The 22166-nt window shown below is 37.7% G+C and overlaps 2 protein-coding genes and 1 pseudogene across 4 annotated transcripts in view; 1 reads left to right on the top strand and 2 right to left on the bottom strand.

The window, feature by feature from the left end:
- Nucleotides 1–22166, top strand: part of LOC121945319 (transmembrane protein 65) — a 74252-nt gene that overhangs the window by 35763 nt on the left and 16323 nt on the right. For both annotated transcript variants that reach the window (XM_042489437.2, XM_042489438.2), the window contains exons 4-5: nt 16909–16976; nt 18294–18348. In XM_042489437.2, coding sequence (XP_042345371.1) covers nt 16909–16976; nt 18294–18348 — 123 coding nt within the window. The remainder of the gene's footprint in view (nt 1–16908; nt 16977–18293; nt 18349–22166) is intronic.
- LOC148188224 (fucolectin-like) lies at nt 142–5174 on the bottom strand. The gene is made up of 5 exons (XM_088084870.1): nt 5032–5174; nt 3529–3593; nt 943–1225; nt 504–716; nt 142–361 (listed from the first exon to the last, which is right to left on the bottom strand). Exons 2-5 carry the CDS (start codon nt 3590–3592, stop codon nt 142–144), a joined length of 780 nt encoding a protein of 259 aa, XP_087940996.1. The 5' UTR covers nt 3593; nt 5032–5174.
- On the bottom strand, nt 7069–9156 carry LOC148188223 (fucolectin-like; annotated as a pseudogene). The gene is made up of 4 exons (XR_015777884.1): nt 9078–9156; nt 8200–8264; nt 7775–8058; nt 7069–7541 (listed from the first exon to the last, which is right to left on the bottom strand). The product of XR_015777884.1 is annotated as a fucolectin-like (transcript).

Below are 22166 nucleotides of genomic sequence, written 5' to 3'. Positions count from 1 at the left end.
AGTTATATACTGATGATGCTGTTTCTGTGAGTGAAATATGGATTTCTGCTAGAGAATTATGTAGATATCCAGTGCAGTGATGTCATGTAACTCACACAATTAATGTATAAATTCAACCGTAATATATGACAGAAATTACTCTTACATGGGATTAGCGTTGCCATTGTCATGAAGGGAATTTCCTACGCGGATCTCAGCACCAATGAGCCTACTGTGGCAGCAGTCTTTCCTGTTGGTGACTGTGACAGTGTTGATCTTATATGGCTGAAGGAGGTCCAGTCTCCACCATGGTTCGTGATCATTTTGTGTGTGGGAACAGGAGTTTTCTCCATAGTTGCTTGCGCGATTTCCATCAATGGCCCTTTCAGGGACACCATGCCACCCCAGGGAGGACTGAGTCACTTTTCCACCTCTGGCGATATTGGTAGCTGCACAGAGTTACAACACTTGTAATTAACAGTAGTTAGCGAAAGGCACAGAAGTGATCCATGTATTGATCTGACCAAAGCCACCAAAGAAGAGGCAGGCAGCATAATGTTGAAGAGTTTATGTGGTAAAAATCACCAGTTGCAGCTGGCTGGCCAGTGACTTCCACCTCACACAGCGTCAGGTATTCTTTTTTTCCAGGAATCACAATGGTTATGTACCGGCCTTCCATTCCATTACAGTGAAAGGTTTCGGAGGCCCCAGCTGCAATAGACTTGATGACCGCACATCTGATGAAAAATGAAAAGCAGAATTATGAGTGAAAATATGTTACTGATTGAAACCTCTTCAAAGAACTCATCAGTATTTGCAGTTATATACTGATGATGCTATTTCTGTGAGTGAAATATGGATTTCTGCTAGAGAATTATGTAGATATCCAGTGCAGTGATTTCATGTAACTCACACAATTAATGTATAAATTCAACCGTACTATATGACAGAAATTACTCTTACATGGGATTAGCGTTGCCGTTGTCATGAAGGGAATTTCCTACGCGGATCTCAGCACCAATGAGCCTATTGTGGCAGCAGTCTTTCCTGTTGGTGACTGTGACAGTGTTGATCTTATATGGCATAAGGAGGTCCAGTCTCCACCATGGTTGGTGATCATTTTGTGTGTGGGAACAGGAGTTTTCTCCATAGTTGCTTGCACGATTTCCATCAATGGCCCTTTCAGGGACACCATGCCACCCCAGGGAGGACTGAGTCACTTTTCCACCTCTGGCGATATTGGTAGCTGCACAGAGTTGCAACACTTGTTATCAAAAATAGTTTTTTTTGGTACAGGAATTTTGTCACCAATTTTTTTCCATATTTCCATCAATGGCACTTTCAGGGTTTCCTTGACATACCAGGGAAGACTTTGTCACTTTTCCAACTTTGGTGATATTATGAGCTTAACAAAATTATTAATAGTCTGAAATATGTATTACAAATTATAATTTATGGATGTTAAGGCCCAGATGTGTTGATCTGTTCAAAGCTCCTAAAGAACAGTTGTAAGCATACTTCATTAAACTCTCCCTGTGACTATTAAAGAAATTCCTCCAATAGGGCTGGTTGATAAAACAATAACGATAACTTTTCCTCAATAGAAAAAAGAGAGGCTTGTGATATAATATTGATAGAATGCATTCCAGCCATTTTTTTTTACATACAACACAGCCAATAATAATAAGAATAGCTCTGTGGTGAACCAAATGCAGTGACGACTTTGATTTTAGAATACATTATTGTTTCATGTTTCATTTTTGTGGATTTAACAGCTGATGGTCCGACAACAGTGCAGTGAGAAACACAAACAAACGTTTGCAGAGGTGGAAATTGCCCACTTTAGATATCTACTGACTACATTGTGATAGTTTCAGCTTTAATCAGACTTTGGATGGAATTACTTTTTTTTAAAAAAACAGCACGCATCACTCTGTGTCTCATCCTGCCGCTTGCGCTGTGTTCTCGTTACTATTACCAAGGGCAGATGTAATTTTTTGGGGGCCTGGGGCCACAGGCACATTTCCTTGTTTTCATCCTTTCCCTATCTGGGAATGTTGGCAAGCTGTTGGCAGCTATAGGAGAAGTAGGCCTACTCAGAAGTTGTTTTTTTTCTGAGTAAAATAATTATTACCACAGACATTTCACAGAAGATTCACAGGAGCTCAAGTCACGCCGGATTTCCACCAGATCTGTGTGCTGTCCAGCTCCGCTCTGTCACGTCAGAGGGAGCAAATAGATTGTACTATAGTCTGTGTGTGAATTTCCACTGGCTCTGCTGCGTCGCGGATCGACTCCATCTCAGCTCTGGCAAAAATAGGAGGCTCATGGATCAGATATGCAAGCCTCCTGTTTTTGCCGGACGCCGGATCACACCGCATAAATTTAGCTGAATTTAACAAGACAGAATAAAACACTCGTGTTTACATCTGATCGCATCTCAATTTACATCAATAAAACATCAAAATGAGCGGATCCAGGCCTGCAGTCAGGTTTTCGGAGGTCATTACCGGCAACACAGGGATGAAAAGTTAATTATGGAGATTGAAAACCACAAAATTATGTATGACACCACAAATCCTTTTATAAGGACAACCATAGAAAGGAAATGGTGAGGAGCAATTTATTGGGAGTTATGGGAGTGAATTGGCGTCACGATAATTAATCCACAGACTGAATGGAGTTATTACTTTTTCTTCTGTGCTGATATTATGTGTGTGATTCTGTAATTACTGCGAGAACTCCTCGGTCATGTGCTGCGCCATGCTGGACTCAACGCAACCGGTGGGGATTGAAGGATGACGGAGCACGGAGCAAAACCGCAGCAGAGCCTTAACGCAACGCACATGCAACTGTTGGAAATCTGGGGTCAGAGTCCTACAGTTAGGAGAGGTTGGCCTATTATCAGTACAATGTGCTTAAATTTACTCAAAGTTTGTTTAAGATGGAACTTAAAATTTTTATATAATACTGGAAAGTTTCATAAATAATATTAAATCATATGTTTATTTCACCCCATCACACCATGGTCACATGAAACTATGTCAGTGAACTATGAGGGCAAAAAACAAACCACAAAATAAATAAATAAATAAAAGCAGAAAGCAAAAAAATTGTTCATTAATCATAATCAAAGTAAAATGTTCGATTATTTTTGGTATAAGGTTCAGACCTTTGCTGGGAGAAAATTTTAGTAGATGGGCTTCTTTGAATTTTAGTTGAATAGGTCCGCCAGTTGGTGATGTCTATTCGACAGTATAATTGTCATGTTCAATGTCTGACAGAAAATAAATATTTAAACCAAAATGAACCATATGATACCTAAATATCTCACATAGGAGTAAAGGGAACCTTTACGCTAGACAGAAATAGTGATTTAATGTATATCGTGATATATTTCAATATCAACTGATATGAAAAAAATATTGTGGTAAGACTTTTTCCATATTGCCCAGCCCTAACCTCCAGATACATTCTTACTTAAAAAAAAAGCATGAAAAAATTGTAATATCTGTAATTTAATTGAAGTGATTAAAGGAATAACCTCACCTAAATGGCCACTTGTTTGTCCCAGAAAAGCCAACAGGACAAAAACCACAGCTGGAGTCATCATCCTGTGAAGCAAGTTTGCCCTTTTCAACTTTTCATAGCATCTTATCAAACCTTAATATAAAATCCTATGCATACATTTGTACAGAGCATTTTAAAAATATATACATAATAGGCACATTATGTCTTAACACAAACTCACTTGAAGATCAAGACAGAAGCCACACCTGAACCTACATGACTATGACAACCTGACTATTAATAAATTAAGAGTATTTTCACACTGGGTCCATTTCAGGCCTCCAAGCAGACTCAGAGGGACGACTCAACATTTTTTTGGGATATGTTAACACTCCAAACAAAGTAAAACTTAGATCACCTCGGGAGGTTTGACTACATCTATCTGCCTGTCTGTCTTTCCATCCGTCTGTCCGTCCATCCATCTTCTTTCGAGTATAAGCTTTCATTTTATAAAGTTTGGAACTGTTTGTCTGTGTTTAGAGTATAGTCTTTCATTTTCTAAAATGTATAATAGGGGTTGGGACCCCAATTTTGGACACCACTGGACTAAAGTGTGCAATAGCACATAGTGTGTCATAAAGAATTTTTGACATAGTTTTTTGCCCTGCAGTGTGCCTGTGAAGCCTCATGCTTTCATGTGAGCTGAAAATTGGAGAAAACCCCTCACATTTCTGTGCGTTGTAGACTGTTGTAGTTTCATGACATCTGGACGTGAAGTACATTAACTGTCATGGATCAAACTCCTTATCCCCCTGAAGACGAGGTGGTCTGAGTTTGGTTCGCTCCAGAGGGGTCTAAGTTCGTTTGGGGTGTTCACATAGACACAAGAAGTGCTCAGTCATCGCTCTGAACCCGCTAGGAGGGCTGAAATGGACTTAACGTGAAAACACCCAAGTCAAATCCAAGTAGCAGTTCTTCCTTTCATCCTCCTTCTTAAATCTAAGTAATTTGTTTTCAATTGTTAGTGTGGAGTCCACTCTGCAAAAATTGAAATATGCATAGGCAGATTCTACATTATATTGTACATAAAATAATTCAGTGTTGTTGAGTGTTGTTTACTTTTTAATGTTGGTTTCTTCTTATTAGTTTAGTTAGGTACAGCTAGTATTTTTTAAAGACATATAAAAATATACATAGCAATCCCTCTCTCTTATCACATTTTTCTGTAAAAATGATCACATAGAGCATTTTCAGGCTAAACATTTAACTGACACAGCTTTAGATTTAACTTATCATAATAGACATCAAGAAATAGACATCACAGTCCCAAATATAATTAACATAAGTAGTGGTTACATGTACATATACATTAGTGTTACTTAATTATCAGTATATGTTGGTCCAATTGTGTACATGTTTCGCTATTTAACAGTAACCAAGCTATAATTTAAAATGGTACCTGATTTTGTTTGTCATGGACAAAAAAATTACATGTGGTAGAAAATAATAAAAGCATGATCAGTAATTCTACCAAAGACCTACCTATGAGCTCTCTTACCCCCTGGAAGCAGCTGTGATCTGCATGCATGCACAGACGGCAATTATTTTTATACTCACGCGTGGAACTTGACAGAGGACTGTTTGATTAACTATAACACTGTTCAAACAAGTATTGTTTTAGTATCCTCTTCAAAGGCTAATTCACCTGTCACACTATATAGACTCTTTTTTCCAAAAGACCCACCCTGTTTGCTCATATAAGACTGAAACGCTAGAGGGCTTTTAAAACACGTTTTTTTTATAATATGAAACAGGATGTAGGTGGCATGTACCCAGTCATGGGTTTTTCTTTTCATTCCAGACCAAAAAGTGTGTTTTTCTTTGGGGTGAGACAAAATATTGATATTGCAATATATCGTGGGACTTCCTCTTACAAGATGTTATTGATAACTGGTGCCAAATATAAATATTTTCAAACATACAAGGCTGGTACCATTTTGAATTAACAGAAATACAACTTCATGGTTCTGTTTGGTGGCACTTATCAAATAGGGGGGTAACGTAACACGGAATGCGAAACATTAATTGAATCGAAGTAAAATGTTCAATTAATCAATTAATCGTGATATTGATTTTAGGTATGAGGTTCGGACCTTTGCTGGGAGAAAATTTCAGTAGATGGACCTCTTTGAATTTTAGTTGAATAGGCCCGCCAGTTGGTGATGTCTGTTCTGCAATATATATTTGTCATGTTCAGTGTCTGACAGAAACTTAATACTTAAACCAAAATTAACCCTATATTTAAATATTTCACTTCGGAGTAAAAGGAAACCTAGGGATTTGATGTATACCGTGATAAATATCGTTATTGATTGATATGAAAAAAATCATCGCCCAGCCCTGCTACAGTGCAAACATTGCTCCAAGGTGTCCTGGAGGGACACCATTCACAGCCAAGTACAAGAATGACTGGAGGACCTGGCACAGGAACTTGTTGACAGTAAGGTGTGCTCCTCGACCAACAGTACCTGAGGGAACCACACCTGAGCATGACTGAGAGAAACTCTTTCAGAAGAGAAGGGCCTGCAGTCAATAGGCGCTGTCAAGGATTGGCACCGATGCTGGTGCCATTGCTAGCATCTACGATGTTGCTATGATGACTGCAGCATATGTAGATGCAGCATCCTGGAGCTCCTCAAATCCTTTCTACTTTTTTGATATATTTTGCTCTATTTTTCTATTTTTTTGCCACTGTGGCCCCTTCTGCTGAAGCATGACTTTTCTGCGATAGAGAAGCACTTATCAACATCGGGAAAAGTTGTGTGGGTTTTGGACTAAATGCAGCAGACCACACAAGGATCCCCACAAACGGCATACGTCAAGTTGCCAGTCAGACCGGAGGGGAGAAATGAAACATACATAGGCCCAAAGGAATTCTGTCACCAGCCCTAGTTATCTTATTGCATTGCAAATAACACTGAGTCTCACTAGATAAATGTTGTTTTTTGCACAAGAAACTGAAATAACAAGCTTTAAATATGCCGTTACACAAGTAACACTTGAAGTCCCTTTTTTTTGTGTTTGCAGGCCAATCAATTTCTTACATTAACATTAAGTCACATGATATTACATACATGCTATAACTGATCTATCATTTTTTGGACTGCTTGTACTGCAATGCTGAATTTGAAATACATGCCTAGTTATGTGTGCTTTGGAAAGTCTTCCTCCCTAATAAAAACTAACTAACTAATCTAACAATGGCCATTAACCAACACAAATAACAGAAACCCAAGCCGAAAGTTTTACACAAACAATGCACCAAGCTGTCAGGTTAAAATCAGGTTGTTGATAGCTGATAGGCTAAAAGTAGGTTACATTTGAAACGTGCCAGGCTGTTTTTGTGATAAATTAGCCAGCTGCTGATGGCAATTTCATATTTGTCATACAAATTTAAGAGGGTTATCTCTTTTCTACTTTATGTCAAGAAATGGGAATAATCTTATTCTCAAAAACATTGAATTATTTCTTTAAAGTAGATCATAAACAATAAACACAGAAAACTTTTATATAGAAGAGTTTATTAATGTGGTATAAGAGGAACTCAAACAACTGTTGAACAGCAACAACATTGTTATAAATCCAGGTGCAAATTATGTAAAATTCCTGGTGCTGTGAAGCAGCAAAATCTCTTGCAGAAAGTGGCTTAATAATGTGTTAAATTGACAATTAAACTTTGCTTCAGTGGTCAGTAGACCATTATGTATCAATATTCTATTGAGGGAAAAGAAGCAGAAACAAAGCAAAGACAAGCAAAGCTAAGGCAAAGATTAGTTTTAAAATGAAGTTGACATGAGTATGAAGAATTATTTCACGCTCATCCGCAGGCATATTCGATGGAATCATCTGATTCTATCCCAGTGACTTCCACTTCACACAGCGTCAGGTATTTTTTTCTCCCAGGAATCACAATGTTTACATACTGGCCTTCCATTAAATTACATGCAAAGGTTTTGGAGGTCCCAGCTGCGATAGATGAGATGACAGCACATCTAAAGACAAAAGAGTTATCAGTAAAAGTATGTTACGAGACAAATACAATGTATAGAACTAATAAGTTGTTGTATGTAGATACTGATGATGCCTTTGATGTAAAATAATTTGGTGTCTATATGTATATATATATATATATATATGTATATGTATGTCTAGTGCACTTATTTCCTGTAACATACACAACCAACATACACGTTCAAACCTAACATATGACAGAAATTACTCTTACATGGGATTAGCGTTGCCATTGTCATGAAGGGAATTTCCAATGCGGGACCCCAGCACCATTGAGCCTCTTGTGGCAGCAGTCTTTCCTGTTGGTGATGGTAACAGTGTTGATTTTATACTTCTTCAGGAGGTCCAGTCTCCACCATGGTTTTGTTTGTCTGTTTGTGTGGGTACAGGATTTTTGTCCCCAGTTGCTTGCGCGGTTTCCATCAATGGCCCTTATTGGAAAGCCATTCCACCCCAGGGAGGACTGGGTTACTTTTCCACCTCTGGCAATATTTAGACCTGTTTAAAGTCATTTAATGTCATTGAAAATAAGGTAAGAAAGGCACACTTATGATGTGTCTAAAACTATTAAAACCAAAATTTTAATTTATTGGGAAATTATTAATAATTTGATTGAACCTATTAAAAGTGTAATCTCACCAAAATGGCCACTTGTTTGTCCAAGGACAGCCAACAAGACAACGACAACAGATGGAGTCATCATCCTGTGGAGCAAATTGACACTTGTATGATCTTGCTTAGCCTTAATTTAAAAGCCTATGCATATATCTTCACATACACATGCATACCTACACATACAATACACAGATATTTGGGATTAGGAAGAAAGCCACACTCAAACTTCACATATACTGTACACGCTATTTCTGTCTTTACGTGTGCGCGTGCGCACACACACACACACATTATCCATATATATATCTATATATGTATGTATGTATATACACAGATAGGTAGATAGATAGATAGATAGATAGATAGATAGATAGATAGATAGATAGATAGATAGATATGTATATAGGTGTGCAGCTTTATTTTCTGAAAAAAAAGGTTGCTGTTTTATGGTCCTTTATCTCATTTTTTGCTGTCCACAGTACAGTCACTTAGAACAGGTTTAGACAAAACATTTAACGAACATATATTCAGATACAAAAAGGAAAGACAACAGGAGCGCCTCTGATGTCCCTCGAATATATTCAGATCAGCCTTCCCCTAATACAATCCCTGTCCTTATTTAGTCACCAGAAACAAATAACAAACATAAAAAAGAGAAAAGGGAAACTCAGGAAGGTTGAGAATCAGCTCACTACACTCTTTGCCCTAGCTCTGATGCACATTCAGATCTTCGGATGTGAAAAAGATTATTTTTACAGAAAATTATTTTTATGATTATTTAGTTGCCATAGCTAAGCTGTAGTGTAAAGATGTACCAAATTTAGTTCAGTTTTATTGACAAAATTGCATACTGAAAATAAAAGAAAGAATAAATTTGATCAATAATTTTACCAGTGACCTACCTGAAAGCTCTCGATCACTGGAAGCAGCTGTGATTTGCATGGATGCATAGAGAATTCATTTTTATACTTTTGGGCAAAGCATGATTGATAAGAGCTGGACTGAAGTCCACCCTGGTCAAATAAAAAGTGTTGTGCTAGTTGGCGTCCTCCAATGACACACCCTGTGATTAAACAAATAGAGTATGTGGAAAAAAAAAGAAGAATCTATGTAAAAGTACATTCTTGATAAAAGCTCTGTTTTCACTGTCTTTTTCTCTGAACACACCTTGTGAAATTCCTTTTTTCTGTTGTCTCTCATTTTGTCTGCTGTGTGTGTATCACTTACGCCATAATGCTCAGATTTGAGTGGTAGATTTAATGCATTTTTTTTTGAGTTTCCTGGTTGGCTAAATAAGTGCAGCAAGTACTGCACTGGTAAAAATAACAGCAGTCCGTCAAAATCAAAAATTATTAGTTTGTTTATAAGATATAGCTCTTGGTTGGGACAGCGTCTTGGTCTGGACACATGCAACGGAGAAGGATGGCAAAAAAACAAGAGGGACACATTTTGGTCATGATCCTTTTAGAGGATGCAGTTTATGTGATTTTGCAGTGTTTTGCTGCATTGTCTGTTTGGTTGTGTTCTCCATATTGGCAGCGTGTGTGACTACGTTGCATATGTGTTACGAAGATGTTTTCTTTTCTTTATTTAAGCTGTCAGGTCCACACCGTATTATAGTTTTAGTTAACCTAATCCACTTGAAATCCACTTTTAAACCTAGTTTATTTAGGACCATAATCTTTTCTCTGAACTAAACTACACCTTTCAAAGCAGGTACAAGAAGCAAATTTAAAACATTTTTATGACAAGCCCTAAGTGTGATGCCTGCAGTCAGATTTTAATTTTGTTCTGTAAAAAACAGGGAGAAAATCAAACAGGTGAAAGATAGTGTGCATCTAGTAGACTTAATTATACACCTGGCGCTAATGCAGTCTTTAAACGCTCATTATGCTGTATAAACATTACTGACTTACATAATCTTAAAATAAAACACTGTACACAGTGAAAAACAGCCATGTTTTTCTGCATATCAGTGTAATGGGAAATTCCATTAGCAACATAGCACTGCTGGTGAGAGACATTTTACTGCCAAACATAAATATGCAAAGCAGGATTTAAGAGTGCATGCTTATTATTAAATCACATAACTTGTTTATCATATGTGCATTTAAAAAACAATCTCCAAAAGCTTATTGCCTCAGAAATTTAAGTTGAGAATTGTGGAGCTATTAGATGTAGTTGCCAAGAATAATACTACTTAAGAATAAATAACTCATGAGTATAACTAAGTTTTCTATCTTCCTCAGAACACTGCTTATGTGGTGCAAAAACTTGGTGGTGTTCATTTATTTATTTATTATTATTATTTTTAATATTTGTTATGCAATAATGTAAAGAGGTTAAAAAAAATCCCCAAAATTACAACTGCATGGGCCTATCAAGGGCTCTACTTTTTTTGGCCATGTTCCACACCTGGGCTGCCTCTTCTACCTACCCTGTCTTCTAACATTTTGCCCTACCTTCTCTCTCATTCCATTTTGAGCATTCCTGCCTTCTTTCTCTAGGTACATCTAGCTCTTTACAACCTCCCTTGCTTTGACTCTCTCCAGGTCCACTATGTATAAGTCCCTATCCATTATTCTGTCTACATTTCATTCATTTTTTGTCTTGTCTTTCCATTTAGCTTCTCTTCTACGTACTCATATTCATCTGCCTTCCTCTTTTACCAACTTCAGCCTATCCTGTCACCCCAACATCCTGAGTGACCCTCTCGTCCCATCTATGTCTCTACATATTCTTATCTCCCACCTTTTGTTCCCTCTCTATTCAATTCCACTCCTGTGTGCTCATTTTTAACTTCTTCCCTGCTTTCTGTTCATACCTGGCTTCCATGCATTAAATTCTCTGTGATTTGCTTTGTGTGTGTGTGTACGTGTGTTTTAATGCTTGCATTAGTTTGTGTAAATTTGTATTTGAGTGTTCTATTGCCAATGTTGTGTTAGCATGACAATGTTTTGAATGTGATTTCTTTTCATTTTCTGAGTGTTTGCCTGGCTACGCGCTGTAATAATAAGGACCTAAATATCCTGGTGATACACTGACATAGTTAGAGAGCAGTCAAATCAGCCAGACATTATTCTGGCCACAGACTGCTTGACAGTCTGCCATAAGGGACACACTCCAGAGTGACTGCTCTCTCTAAGTACTTAACCTCTTGTTAGAAGAGGGGACAGTCATAAAATGGTGTGATATGGTTAATGTACACACCATCTGGTCCCTGGTCAAAAGGTCCTTGATCATTTGGAGACATTATTACACATGAATTATAATATGGCATCGGAAATTGATGCTGATGTATGTATACAGACATGTATTTTAAACTTCAGTTGAGGATAAGTAGGCTTGTTAAAGGAGAATACAGTGATTTTATTTTATGTAACTGATTTGGGTCTGTACAAAAAGTCTTGATTTTTAGCTGTGAAATTAACAAGATAGAGGCAGTGTAATGGGTAATATGGAAGCAGTTAAGATGATAACATTTCAATCAGAATTCTTACAATAAGATAGATTGACAGTTTGCTGAACTCAAGATTAACATACCCTGGTAAGACCATCCTAATGACATGAGCTCAGCAATCTGTCTCTGTCATCAGTCTGGACTCTTTGCCACCCCAAACACTTTATATAAATTACAATCTATTCGGGCCAATCACGGATCCACATTGTAGTTGACAATGCGTCGATGTGTTGTACTTGATGACTCGACAACAGTAATGGTGGTTCCTGAAGCAACAAGCGCTAACCCTAACGTTAGTAGAGTTAACACAGCAGTAAGTAAAATTATTGCAGAAATTATGTGAAAGAAAAACCCCATGGATGCACTTGCAGAGTTTTTTTTTTAAAGAAAGAGATTTCTGTGGTTTTCTGACTGTATTTGACAAAAGCTTGATTCATCAACTGGCTCCACTGGTGATGAAGATGTGCCCTGGTACAAATAAAATAATTCCATTAATGGAGGACCAGCTACGAAGGGCTGCAAAGCTTGGGAACAGTCAAGCTGTGTTCACAATGCCACAGACATACAACAAGGATGCTGCTAGCTGGTATTTGGCAGGTTAGAGGCCTGGGTGCTGAATGAGAAATGGTGAATTATGCTGGCAATGCTTAGTGTATCACGAAAACCTCGAGAATTGTTGTCGACAAGGTACATGTCACATATAAATGGTAAATATAAATAAGTGGTATTTTTTTAGACCGTTACTGTCAACATATTTGTGTAGCAGAAGAGCAGATGCTAATGCTCAAGATTAGCTGAAGCAGTTTGTCTGTCAAGGCAAGTACTCCTGCCCTCTGAAAGTTTCTGGGGTGGCAGCAAGTCCAGGCTGATAGAGAGAAACAAAATGTTGAGCTGACATTATTAGCATGGTCTTACTATACTAAGATTAATACTGGATGTACAGTATTAAGACATTTGGATTTCATGCTTTCAAGATTGCATCTAATGTTTTTCAGTGTTACTCAAGGTTTCTCCAGACTTCAGCTTCAATCCGTCTGACTGAGCCAGTCCAAATTTATGCTCACAAATAGCATGGTAACAGTGTGACGCGTTTTGTGTAATGTGGCAGAGATTTTTTGGCTTTCAGGCTGTTACTTGAACTACAGACTGCACGACCACATTTTCGTATTGGCTGCCACCTAAGACATAGAGTGTAGAAGTTATTTAAGAGACCTGGCTCTCTCACTCTCTCTCTGATCAGACGGTAAAACTATACAGTGCTGATCAAATATAAATCAAGATAATAATACTGCACTACCTTTTTCTTGACTCAAATGTTATCTAAAACATATTTTAGTGGACTGTTTAGCTGTAATTGTGAGAGTTTGTGAACAGGAAGTGGGCCCCATACTGATATCAAACTGTAGAACTTAGAGCTGATCCGGTATAAACCAAGATTCTGCTATTTGCGTTGCCTCACATGTTTTCTAAAACATGTTTTAGCACACCATTTAACTGTTATACAAGATCGTTTGCTACCAGCCAGATGCCATTGTGCCAAACGGACAAGTTTACAGTATGTCAACCATCAGCAGAAGTGGTTTTTGGTCCTGTGCAGAGCACTGCATTTTGGTAGTTGTAGATTTTCTACCTCTTGAGAACAAGAAAATACCACATTGTCCTCTGATTTATCTGGTAATATAGCACCGATTTCAAAAGTATTTGCATCTTCCTACTCTATAGACAGTCTAGTGTCATGAAAGACCATCTTTCCATTGGTGAAATATGTCTTCAAGCAAATCAGGTGACCTCCAGTTTTTTTTTTTTAAAGATTATTTTTTGGGGCAGCTTCCCTTTATTGGTAGGATAGTTTGAGAGTGACAGGAAAGGTGGGAGAGAGAAGGGGCAATGACACGCAACAAAGGGCCACAGGCTGGACTCGAACCCGGGCCGCTGCAGAAGCCTCAGCCATATGGGGCGCACACTCTAGCAGTTGAGCTAGAGGTTGCCCCATAACCTCCAATTTTGACTGTGGACGCTATGCTTAAATTGGCACGCAGCACATTGTTGATCCTGAGGAATTCGTCCTATTTTGTGGCAAGAAGGTATTTTTAAAGCCAAACAGGAGCATATGCAAAACATAAAAAAATTATATATATTTTTTTAATATTTAGAATTGTTTAATGTCAGGCTTTGCTGCGGTCTTACCAGCTTTGCACTCTTACCAGCTTTGCGCTGGCATGAAATATAAGGGCCCTTGGATGATAAAATTATCTTGAGGTTGGACTCCGGAGCAGATACTATCTATGCCATCTGTAGGAAGGAGGAAGTTAATACTTATCAAATCCTACCTCATTTTTTACAATTTTTACACACACACACACACACACACACACACACACACACACACACAAACGGAAGGTTCCCACCACTGCTGTAAATGTGAACACTAGTTTACAATCAGCATCTTTGTTGTTGTTGTTTGTTGGTTAATTGTCACATACTGTTGAATGAATTGTTATATTAGTACTTTACAAAAGAACTTTGATAGTACTTGTGTTTTCATGTCTTTTATAAAAATGAACATGGTATTGTGTGATAGAAGATATTTTTTCTCCATTAACGAATATTATAAAGCTCAAAAAATACACTCTCACTGCTCTCTGAAACATTCATTAAGAATGAATTGCCCCTTCATTAATGTCAGCTAGGCTATTTATACATTCTGAATACATCTGTTTTCCATACTTTGGTACAGACGCTTGTTATGAGAGGATTCTTGGCGAGGTCAAAACTGACCGTGGACCATACTGTGAAGGTACAAAACATAATCAATTTGTAAAGGTTTGAGTTGAGTAGTGGCTATGAAACAACCTTCAGACTTCACACTCTCTAGAGTGCTGATTTTATCTCTGCAATTACATAAGATGCAGTAGGTTAGAGGCTATGTGATTAAAATGTTAAATTTACAAGGGAGCACAGAGGGCAGACCTCTGCCAAGGCCTCTGTGCAAAATATAACACAATAGCTAGACTTTACACCACATGAGCAAAGTTTTGCCTGTTAGCATCAGTGGGGGGAAGTACATGAGGTGACTAAAATCAGTCGTGATAAATTGCATAAAAACTGTCTTCAAACGGCTTTACAGTTTGCCAATTTATTTAAAGAATATGACAAAAAGTAATTGGAAGAACTATAGCCAGAGGAATCCATTTTTCAATTTCCAGCAGAGTATAGGGGAGATAAGGGGAACTCCAGGAAAATTTAAATTTGATCTTGATGATTCTGTCGCCATGAAAGCTGTATGGACAGTTTGAAGTTTGGAATAAGCCCTTTAGTTCATGGTTAGCTGGAGTTAAAAGAGCAGTCATGTAAACTGTGGCCACTGAACTGCACAAGTCAGTGATGCTTTCTGTCAAAGAATACCAAAGAAGGAAAGTGTTGGACAAATGATAAGCTTTCCCTGGACAGAGTTCACTGCTATTGTTAGGGTTGAGTTCTTGTTTTTCTGCAGAGTCACAACCAAACCAAACAGCAGGACTTTATACAACACCAAGACGGAGTGCTCTTCAAAATAAAGTTGCCCCTAAATGAAAGTCTGTGTTAAAGATATGACATGAGTGGGCGTTTCAGGTACTCAAACAGCAAGATTGAAAATTCTCCATATGTACTGAGGGGTGCTGCAGCAGAACAAAAGCGTGAGAAAAGAAATAGATGGTACTCAGCTGCGATTATGCTTTAAGCAAATATTTTTCTGCAGATCACTCACTGAACTAGCATGAACTTCACTTGAACTTCAACTACTAGAATAGACTAAATTTTCCTGAGGCAATCGGTGACATATAAAATTTTTTCACGGCACCAACTCTATAATACATTGTATATCTTATCTACACACACACACACACACACACACACAGTGAATCTACCGGCATGTAAAGGGATGAATACATTACTCTAAATATTTACATTCTGATAGCCTTTTTGGTCTGAAAATGGAGTTGCTTGATATTTTTGACACTATTTCCACAAAAGGTCGAGGTTGAAACTGAAAGGTTTTTTGTATTTTATTTTCAATGATGAAACCCATTCCAGTTTAGGAAAAACATGTTTTGAGGTGACGACTGTGCCACACATAAAATATGATATAACTTACCCACTAAGGACTTTTAAGTTTTTCACAGCAGTTATTAATACATTTTCTGTCACACGTTGTTTTAAGAATATGGATTAGACTAAGATCTGCACGCTTAGGTCAATTGCAGCTGTTTTTATACCTCCACTTCAGTGACAGCGGTGGCCAAAAGAATGTTTTTCGGTTTGTAATCCTATTCTCATGAACACAATCTTTCAAGAACAGTTTAAGGGAATTTCTTCAAATTTGGCACAATTGTTCACTTGGACTCAGCAGTGAACTGATTAGATTTTGGTGGTCAAAGGTCATTGTGACCTTGAATCCATTGTATTCCTGTCAATGTGATATCAAGAGAAGGCCTTAAGAAGATTTCCTCAAATTCGCCACAAACATCCACTTAGGCTTAAAAATGAAGTAACTAGAATTTGGTGGTTGAAGGTCAAAGGTCAAGGTCACTGTAACCTCACAAAACCTGTTTTTTGGTCATAACTCAAGAATTCATATGCTAATTATAAAAAGATTTCACACAAATGTCTAGCGGGGAAAAAAAGGTGTGATGTCATTTATATCCAAAAGGTCAAAGGTCAACTTTGCTGTGACATCATAATGTTTTGCAACAATACTTCTCTGGCCGTTATTCTGCAATACAAGACATTTGTATTTGTGACACTAATCTTGGATGTCCACCTTGAGAATGTGTGAAAATGTGAAAATTGTACAGCTCATCTGTGCTGGCGGGTTAAAAATGTGTGTGACACATCTGTGTTTGAATTTGTAGCTTCTCTGCAGCAACTTTTGAACAGCTTTGTCAGCTGTCATGGCTACATTTGACTTTGTGCAGACACGGATGTAAAAAGTAATTGAAACCTTTGCTGAGGCATACAACCAAGAGGCGGTAATTGTTGTTGTAATATGCTTTCATATTTCAATTTGTTCCAGCAACATATTAAAAACCTGCATGAATAAATAAGAGTTATGTTTATTTGCGTCTGGTGAAATAATGTTTTTGTACCTTCTTTGTGTTCATTCTGTTACAGTTCTGCTCCGCAAAACTCAATTATGTCTGATGGGTTGTTACTTATTAATGTAGACCTAAACACCGTCTGCTTACTTTCTGTTTATTTTTTCAGTTGATGATTCATTGTTTGTTTTTTTACAGTTCTGCTGCACAATGCGATTCCTTTCGTAGGATTTGGATTCCTGGACAACTGCATCATGATTGTTGCTGTAAGTCTGTCAGCGTCATGTAGAGCTGTGCTCCCCTGCAGCATATATATACTCGGTGTTCAGAGTTTCTGTGCATAAAGAATATGTTGCATGTACTCATTATACTGTGGGAAGCTTTAGATGGAAGTATCGTGGGAGAAGAAAAATATATCTTTTTTCTTTGATGCTACTGTATTTATATCTCCGTTATTTTCTGTTTTCTCTCAGTCAGTGTTTAGCAGTCAGTCTCTCATCTCTATTTCTCAGAGGCCTCCAGTTTCTTTTTGCCTTTTAACATCTGATACAATTTTCAGTAATTTGTCTGCCACAAGCACAACCACAATTTATTAAGTCTTTGTGACGTTGTTCAAATAATGAAATCCAAACACACAAGAGCAGCATGTTACTGCTCAGAGAATGAAGAGTAATATATTTTTTTCAACTAAATTCAAAGCGGGCTTTCTCAGCATGATTATTTTTTAACACAAAGATAGAGAACTCTATTGGAGGCCTCTGCAGGGGGAGACTAGAATAATGAATAATGATGAGAGAAAAAACATATACTAGAGAAAAACACTCCTAAATTGAACATAATGAAATGACATAACTTTGAAAAGTAAAGTAAGAATATGCAAATATCTATTAATAATAGATATCTATTTATTCATAAGCTTTATAAAGCAGAGTCTGTAATAGCATGGAAATTGAAATCAATAAGTAATTACACTTTTGGGCTGGAAACTTAACTGTGAAATGTTTTTGTGTGGCATTTTTTAAAGGTCTGACTCTCTTTTTTCAGTCCAGACTGTGAGAGAAACTAATGCACCCTGCCTGGAGATCTTAGACTAATTTCCATTTTGTGCTGGATAAGAGCTCTGCACTAAGCCTCAAACCATAAACTGAAAGACTGAGAGCATCTAGAAAATCTTATAAAGCTTACAAGTAGACTTATTTGGTTGAAGTAAAAAAGAAAAACAAAAAAACGTATCTCTTATCCAAAATGCAACCGCAAGAATTTTAGATAAGACCTTTAATCGATGTAACGAGACATTAAACAGAGTTATCATTACCAGATATTAAAAACATACTGGCATCACAGACCATAAATTCATAGTCCAGAATTATGACAACTCACAAAAGTTCGCCTCAGTTTAAAGAGTCATTTGTGTTCTCTGACTGTCATTGAGAAAGAAAATGAATACATGAATTTCATGTCATAACCAGTACATCAGCTTGCACTGATGGTTTATATTATAGAATGACAAAAATCAATTGAAAGCTCTCCTGTGTTACAATCTAATTTCTGTAATGTGTGTGTTTGTTTGTGTGTGTTTCCAGGGCACACATATTGAGTTATCCATCGGTGTGGTCCTCGGCATTTCAACCATGGCAGGTAAGGGAATGTCATGATCCTAATGGGACTTAAATGTTTATGTTTTCGATAGGGATTAGTATCATGCACACACAGTCCATCAGGCTGTCAAGTGTCCGAGGCAGAGAGATGTTTGTTTTCTCTGCAACCAATTTCCGTTGGATGGTTTTTGTTCAGGAGGGTGAGTAGCAATGAGGCAGTGTATTTTCATTAGTTGTTGTTATTGATACCTTAGCTTTTGAACCATCCTTGATTTTTATGCCCTTTATTGTCATGGTTTTCATTATATAAATTCTGAGTAGGTTTTTTAAGAAATATACAGTTTCATTGAGGAGTGGTTCACAACACCTAGTGATACCCGCACTGACATCAAGACAAAAAGCTATGTTGTTTACTGCAAAGCGGACTTTAAGCATTTTTCCAAACATGTCTGTTGTTTAAAGAAATACTTCACCTGCAAAATGACCATTTGTCTATCAGTTACTGATACTGTGTTGCCTTGAATTCATTAAGACAACTTTTTTTCTTGCATGCCTACGTGCTGAACGGAGAATCTGTCATAGACGCAAACATTCTCCATGGATTTAAGTCATAGGGGGTTATATCAAAACATCAGTTCACAAACTCATGTAGTATAATGCAAGTCGCATATATTTAGTTGTATGCACGGTGCTTTCCAAATCCATGCATCTTTGTTACAACATTTCAGCATAAAACACTTCAGAGTAGCATCCCTGGGCCTGCGCGTGCACATGAGCTACTTTTTGTGAGAGTTTGTAATCTGACGGTATGATATTGTTTGCTCCTGTTAAATGCGACATGCTTTTAACTTTCATTCATCAATTTTTTTTCTCTTGTCTTTGGATTCTTCATGTACATAGGATGCATGCAACTCAAGGTAACATGCGGTTAGTAATTGTTATACAAATAATCAGAATTTAATCCCTCAGCTTTGGGAAAAACTGTTGAAACAAATGTGTATTTGCTACAAACTATTATCTCAGATTTAGTTCAGGTTCAGATATATATATTGCTGCCAAGACTGCAACTCATACTTCCTGTCTATTTCTTAATTAGAGTGATAGCATGCCAGTAGATTCATGCCAGTAGAAGTCTTTAAAACAATAATGGAAGAAGGCATTTTCAATTTCAGTGTCAACAGAATATCCAGCAGTTTCATAATGAAGCTTTAATGATAAAGTCACAATTTGAACATGGCTGTGATACTAATCCAAAAAAAAAAAGTGGGGTAACATTAGAGAAAGGAAAAGGAGAGAGAGAGAGAGAGAGAGAGAGAGAGAGAGAGAGAGAGACCCTGGCTGGCCTGGATAATGACGATTTCATCAATATGATAATATAGCTGACAAGCATTTTGAATGGGCGCAGTAATATCCACTTAGCTCAAAGACACACATTTGCATTTCAGTGTTACCTGTTTCTATTCAGGGTATCTTGAGGTTATGCCTCATTACTCTGAGTAAAAGCTTTTAAAAGAGGAGCATGCTGAAGCATGAGGACCCTAACCCTAACCCCTAACCCTATTTACATATATAATGATGGCTTATTGAATATTTGTATCTTTTGTAAAATCCTATGACCACAATCCTCACAATTACTCAGTCAACACTTAAATTTCTTTATTCCTGTTCCGTCTTGGTCCCTTTCACTCTGTTGTAGTCGAAGGAGTCCAGAAAAAAAGATTTCCACTTCTACTCTGCCAAACTCTGCAAGACTTACCTTTCCTCTCCTGATTCATTTGTTGCTGGAGATGATAACAGTCTGCTTTGGTTGTTCTTAGCTCAAGCTTTTAAAGATAAAATGGACTCAGTAAGTTGATCGATCTGAAAGACTCAGGAGTCAAAGCTGATGCTGTAACAGAGCAAAGTTATTTATTCTACTTGACGGGCAACAGTGGCCTGGGAACCAGATGAACGTGAGAGCTCATGTTTCATTCATATATGTGAAGTAGTTTGGTGATGCTAGGCTAGGGGAACTGGAGACAAAACTTGACCAGTGCAGAATAAAGTGAGGAGCAATGGATCTATCAGAGATAAACCATCGAGAGGAGGTATTACAATCTACACTCTGAGGTGCTTAACATGTCAGGCAAGCTTTCCACATGATCCTGCTCTCATAGATTTACAATTCAAACCAGTTTTTCAATTTAAAAATGTACATTTGTTCATTTTCTCTCGTCTCACATTTGCAGTGAATGGATAATTGGGATTCTGATTCAACCAAAGGAACAATCTCAGGCCTGATGGGATTTATAGACAAAAGGGTTATCAGGTTACAGGCAGAAAATGTAGAATTCATTTCTCAGGAAGGCTACTGGTAGTTTGACAGGCAGAGTGTGTTCTCTGAGTGACATAAAGAGATTAGATCTGAGCTGCAGAAAGCATGCATAAATGAGTGATTTGAGGAAAAATGAAAAAAAAAACAGAGAGAAGTTCTGTACTTTCCTTAGGCACGACCTCAACCCAGTTTCTATCACTCTGAATCCATTTTCACAGCATACACATCAGGGATATGTGGCGGTCTGCAAATAAAGAGGCTGCAGTTATCGAGCTCAGTACAGAGTGATTTACCACTTGTGTCAAACCTGTAGTCAAGTCTACCAATCACACAATTTTCTAGCAAATGTGGCTCCGCAGGTTCAATGAAGACGGAGGCTACATCGTTCAAAAGTTAGGCCAATTATGTACTTTAAACAGAGGTGATAATGTGAAAAAGTCCAAATGGGATTGAATACATTAAAATTACAGTTAATGTGATTAATGGCCTTCCTGTGCTCCCACAAGTTGGAATATTTTCATTAAATTACTATATTTGTATTCCACTCATATGTTTTTAGTACAGTATTTTTTACTTTTTACTAACTTAATAACATCCTGCATTAACACATCGGGCTTAAAAATGCTCTCTGAGAGCCTGTCAACAACTGTAACTGTCACACATGTAGGCACACATGCAGCACAAATGCCAAATACCCACCTGAGTGATAATGCCTGTGTGTGAGTAAGCCCTTGTACTGTTATGTGGAGATGTACTTGTGTGTGTTGCTGTAGAAAGCCTCCAGGTAAGATACGTGTTGCTCATACACAGCGATCGTCATGACCTACAGCTGCTAAGTGAGCCTTGAAGATAAAAGCAAGAGACACCAAAAAAAAAATATCCTCTGTCACCCATTTATTATCTCACATTGTTTTCTGCGGCCCATTTATCCACCAATAGACGTTGGTGGATATTATAAATGCATGTATCTCTGATTTTGCTGCAGGTATAGAAAGTTTTGAAAGGTTCCTGTGAGGGATAGAGATATCCATCATAAAGTAAACACATGCTGAAAGAACAGAAGAACAGGGAAGGTGATCTTTCTGTGTTGGAAATACATAAACTGGCTCTGGTACTCTTTCACTTAAGCCCACAGAGACCAAGTTAATTCACCCTAAGGCTCCGATTTACTCCTTCTATCTTTTTTTTAATTATTGAGAGTGATGGGCGAAGCACAAGGCTTTTACTTTGCAATGAACATTGTAAAAGCAGGGTAGTTGACATCTTTGGAACTGCTTCAGAGGCGCCTGTTTTGTGTGAGAGTGTGACTGCACCTCTCGCCAACCTGTGTAGGCGGAGTTAATCTAATGCAGCACACAGTGAGAAGCAGAGCACTGAGTTAAAGGCAGACAGCGGCCGACCCCAGCCTGTAATTACATTTGAACAGCTTGACCACATAATCAGCCTGATGGGCTCTCCATTACATCTGCCTCCCCAGGGGCTTGTAAGGTATGATGTCTAATGACAGCACATTATTTAATTAATACATGTTCTGTTTTAATAAT

The sequence above is a fragment of the Plectropomus leopardus genome, chromosome 11, assembly GCF_026936395.1.
Source record: "Plectropomus leopardus strain MGB_pleo_1.0 chromosome 11, ASM2693639v1, whole genome shotgun sequence".
Classification (NCBI taxonomy): domain Eukaryota; kingdom Metazoa; phylum Chordata; class Actinopteri; order Perciformes; family Serranidae; genus Plectropomus; species Plectropomus leopardus.
Note: the sequence above shows the minus strand (reverse complement) of the source record. Positions and strands in the feature narration are given on the sequence as shown.